Here is a 4424-nt window from a genome sequence, read left to right as displayed (position 1 = left end):
TTTTTTTGAGATGGAGTCTTGCTCTGTCACCCAGGCTGGAGTACAGTGGCATGACCTGGGCTCACTGTAACCTCCTCCTCCTGGGTTCAAGGGATTGTCATGCCTCAGCCTCCCAAGCAGCTGGGATTATAGGCACCTGCTACCACACCTGGCTGATCTTTGTATTTTTTAGTACAGACAGGGTTTTGCCATGTTGGCCAGGCTGGTTTTAAACTCCTCACCTCAGGTGACCTGCCCAGCTTGGCGTCCCAAAGTGCTGGGATTACAGGCCTGAGCCACCGTGCCCACCTAGATGATTTTCGAGGAGGCCACGCAGGAGGCTGGAGAAACAGCCCAGGTGACAGATAGACACTGGGACAGCTGGGCCTAGAGAGGAAGTAAGTTTCTTCCCTCCATCCCCCTCCCTTCCTCCTTCACTCCCACCTTTCTTTCCTTTCTTGCTCTCTCCTGCCCTTTCTTTCTTTCTTCCTTCCCTCCCTCATTCCTTCTCTTCCTCTCTTAACTTTTTCCTTCCCCCATCTGTCCTCCCCTTTCCTATCTTTCCTTCCCTCCCTCCTTTTCACTCCTCCCCCCCTCCTTTCTCCCCTCCCTCCCCCTTCTTCCCTTCCTCTCTCCTTCCCTTCCCCCTCCCTTTCTTCCATAATTCTCAAACACTGATCCAGCACCTTCTGCATGCTGAGCACTAACTAGACACTGAGTCTGCCACAGGGAGTGGCCCGTGCTGCTGTGGAGCTTCCAGCCTAAGGAGAGCAAGGCCATCGGCCCCTGCCAGGCACTTCCCGCAGGGCCCTTTAGGAAGTGGGAAGTGCTGGGGAAAAGCAAAAACAAACCCAGGACAGGCCAAGGAAGGGAGGAGGGGGATGGGCGGGCCCTGTCCTTGCTGGACAGTGGTGAGGGAGGCGGCTGACTGCACGGGGTGCTGGAGGGGACAAGGGTCGTTTGGAGTGAGGGTGACCCAGGCAGAGGGAACAGCTGAAGCAGATGCCTGGAGAGATGTGTGAACATCAGGCAGGGGTGAGGATGGGGAAGGGGGGTAGGTGGGGAAGGGAGGGAGGTGGGTGGAAGGTGAGGCTAGAGGCCATGAGGCAGCTCAGGGCGGGCCTGGGGGGCCACTGTGGGGCCTTTGGCTCAGACTGAGGAAAACCGGGCTGCTGTGGGTCTCAGCAGAGGAGGGTGCAATGGATTTGGCTTACACAGGTCTCCTGTGGCTGGGAGTGGAGAGAGGCTGGGGCAGAAGTAGAGAGTGAGCCAGGGCCTTGCTGCAAGGATCCAGGTTAGAGAAAGGGTGGGGGTGGGGGCTTGGAGAGCCTGCACCAGGAAGGGTGACATTCTGGATGCATTTTGAAGGTGACACCAAGCAAATCTGCTGACCAATGGGGTGTGAGAGAAAGAGGCATTGAACTGACCCAGGGCCTGGGGCCCGAACACTAGAGGGAGGAGCCGCCATCCATTGTGATGGGGAGGAGCGGGGGCAGGTCTGCACAATGGGCAACTCACAGAGACTAGAACAAAGCAGACCCGTGGGCTCCCACTCAGCTCTCCCCTCCCCATCGCCCACATAGGACCTGTGGCTTCCTCCCTTCTTCCTGCCTGGTCCATCCCTTTCCCAAAAGCCGAACCTGATGGTGGTTCCTCTTCTTGGTGATGAAAAAATTCAGAGGGAGGAGGCTCAGGAAGACAGCGATGGCCATGAGGGCAGATGGGCCCAGGAGCTGGGGACAGAGGGGACAGGATGTCAGGAGATCCCGAGGAGCCCAGCTGCCAGAGGCGTGTGAACCACAGCAGCTCCATCTTCAATAGGAGCTGAGTAAAAGGAGGCTGAGACCTACTGGGCTGCATTCCCCGGTGGTGAAGGCATTCGAAGTCACAGGATGAGACAGGAGGGCAGCACAGGATACAGGTCACAGAGACCTTGCCAGTACAACAGGCTGCAGTAAAGAAGCCAGTCCAACCCACCAAAACCAAGATGGCGACCAGAGTGACCCCTGGCCATCCTCACTGCTGTACTCCTACCAGCGCTATGACAGTTTACAAATGCCATGGCAACATCCAGAAGTTGCCCTATATGGTCTAAAAAGGGGAGGTGTGAATAATCCACCCCTTGTTCAGCACATCATCAAGAAATAACCATAAAACGCCAGCACCCTCTGGGCTGCTCTATGGAGTAGTCATTCTTTTATATCTTTACTTTCCTGAAAAACTTGCTTTCAGCCAGGCGCCATAGCTCATGCCTATAATCCCAGCACTTTGGGAGGCTGAGGCGTGTGGATCACCTGAGATCAGGAGTTGAAGACCAGCCTGGCCAACACGGTGAAATCTTGTCTCTACTGAAAATATAAAAATTAGCTGGGCATGATGGCAGGCGCCTGTGATCCCAGCTACTCAGGAGGCTGAGGGAGGAGAATCGCTTGAACCTAGGAGACTGAGGTTGCAGTGAGCCACAGTTGTACCACTGCACTCCAGTCTGGGCACCAGAGTGAGATTCCATGTCAAAAACAAAAAACAAAACAAAACAAAAAACTCACTTCACTTTACAGACTCATCCTGAATTCTTTCTTGCATGGGATCCAAGAACCCTCCCTTGGGGTCTGGGTCGGGTCCCCTTTCCTGTAACACAGCTGCAGATCCTGAAGGGGGTCAGACTTGGGTCCTAAGATAGGAGTCAGGGAATGTGATAAGGGCAGCCACCAGGTCCCAGGGATCCGGGCTCATGGGGGTCTGCTGGGTCAGGAGGCACCTACTGAAGATGGGGTCCTTCAGTGTCAGGGAGGGGAATGGCCCACTTACACGATGGGGAGAGGGTCATATTCAAGACAGAACATACACACACACGAGTAGGACTGGAGGGTATTCCTGGCCACAACAGCGAAGTTGAGACCTCGGTTCAAATCCTGACTCTGACGCTTGTGAGTGTGGCCTTTGGACAAGTCGCCTCCCTAACGTGCAATTCCCTTGTCTGCAAAATGGGAACAGATTTGTCCTCATTTTGCATGTTTGCTTATTACATTTCATTATTTTCCTAATCTTCATTTTACCCTCATAAGGGCTGTCAGACTTAGCAAATCACCATACAAACGTCCAGTTACCTTTGAAGACAAAGAGTAAGATTTTCGTGTAAGTCTCATGCATTATTTGGGACATACACTGAGAGTCCGAAACTCACACTTCACTGGATGTCCTGTGTTTTCTGTGGCAACCCTGCTCCCTACCAACATAGTGCTTTAGGGATAGTTATCTTCCCCTCTCAGCTTTGGTTTCTATTTCTGGAAAATGTGGAAATGGAGGGTAGAATAAATGATTTTTAAGTTGCTGTGAGTGTATGAGAGTCCTTCACAGGTTACTTGAACCCATTCTCTTGACAAGCGCCTCCCCAACTCCAGTCTGTGTGCTTCAGTTTCCCATCTCAGTCCTTAGGAACACATTTTCTTTTTGTTTTTATTTTCTTTTATTCTTTTTTTTAATGAGATGGAGTCTTGCTCTGTCACCCAGGCTGGAGTGCAGTGACATGATCTCAGTTCACTGCAACCTCTGCTTCCCAAGTGATTCTCCTGTCTCAGCCTCCTGAGTAGCTGGGATTACAGATGCATGCCACCATGACAGGCTAATTTTTGTATTTTCAGTATTTGCCATATTGGCCATGCTGGTCTTGAACTCCTGACCTAAGTGATCGACCAGCCTCGGCCTCCCAAAGTGCTGGGATTACAGGCGTAAGCCACCACGCTCAGACTGGTCTTATCTGATTTTTAGCAGCGGTGGTGTCAACCTGATCAATTGCCCTGAAATTTCCCGTGTTCTTCCTCTCTCCCTCTTTCTTCCTAATGATGACATGTATGTACTGCACATCAAGCACTGTCTGAGTGCCTTATGTTGTACTTACTAAGGACCTATTGTTTGCAAGGCCCTGGAATACAAGGTGAAGGCATGAGAAAAGGTCCCGGTCCCCAGTCCTGGCATAAACAATCATATGCATGTGCATTCCAATTTTGGGGGGAGTATGTAACAATTATAATCAGAACGCCACTAACATTTTTTATAAGGGTGGGCATGGTGGCTCATGCCCATAATCCCAGCACTTTGGGAGGCTCTGGTGGGCAGATCAGCTGAGGTCAGGAGTTTGAGACAAGCCTGGCCAACATGATGAAACCCCGTCTCTACTAAAAATACAAAAATTAGCTAGATACAGTGGTGCATGCCTGTAATCCCAGCTACTTGGGAGGCTGAGGCTGGAGAACCACTTGAACCCGGGAGGAGGAGGTTGCAGTGAGCCCAGATTGTGCCACTGTACTCCAACCTGGGTGACACGTGAGACTGTCTCAAAAAACAAAACATTTTTTACAATTTTAAAAAGAGAGTCTTGCTCCATCTCAGAGCTGGAATTCAGTGCTGGGACTATAGGTGTGAGGCACTGCACCCAGGCCAGAGTC

General features: G+C 51.8%; 1 protein-coding gene across 4 annotated transcripts in view; it reads right to left on the bottom strand.

Moving 5' to 3' along the window:
- Nucleotides 1-4424, bottom strand: part of ABCC6 (ATP binding cassette subfamily C member 6) — a 77386-nt gene that overhangs the window by 49166 nt on the left and 23796 nt on the right. For all 4 annotated transcript variants that reach the window (XM_017533128.2, XM_037740105.1, XM_037740110.1 and 1 more), the window contains one exon: nt 1620-1712. In XM_017533128.2, the coding sequence (XP_017388617.1) occupies nt 1620-1712 (93 nt within the window). The remainder of the gene's footprint in view (nt 1-1619; nt 1713-4424) is intronic.

The sequence above is a fragment of the Cebus imitator genome, unplaced genomic scaffold, assembly GCF_001604975.1.
Source record: "Cebus imitator isolate Cc_AM_T3 unplaced genomic scaffold, Cebus_imitator-1.0 Scaffold4, whole genome shotgun sequence".
Classification (NCBI taxonomy): domain Eukaryota; kingdom Metazoa; phylum Chordata; class Mammalia; order Primates; family Cebidae; genus Cebus; species Cebus imitator.
The sequence above is the reverse complement of the archived record's forward strand: the minus strand, read 5'-3'. Positions and strand labels throughout refer to the sequence as shown.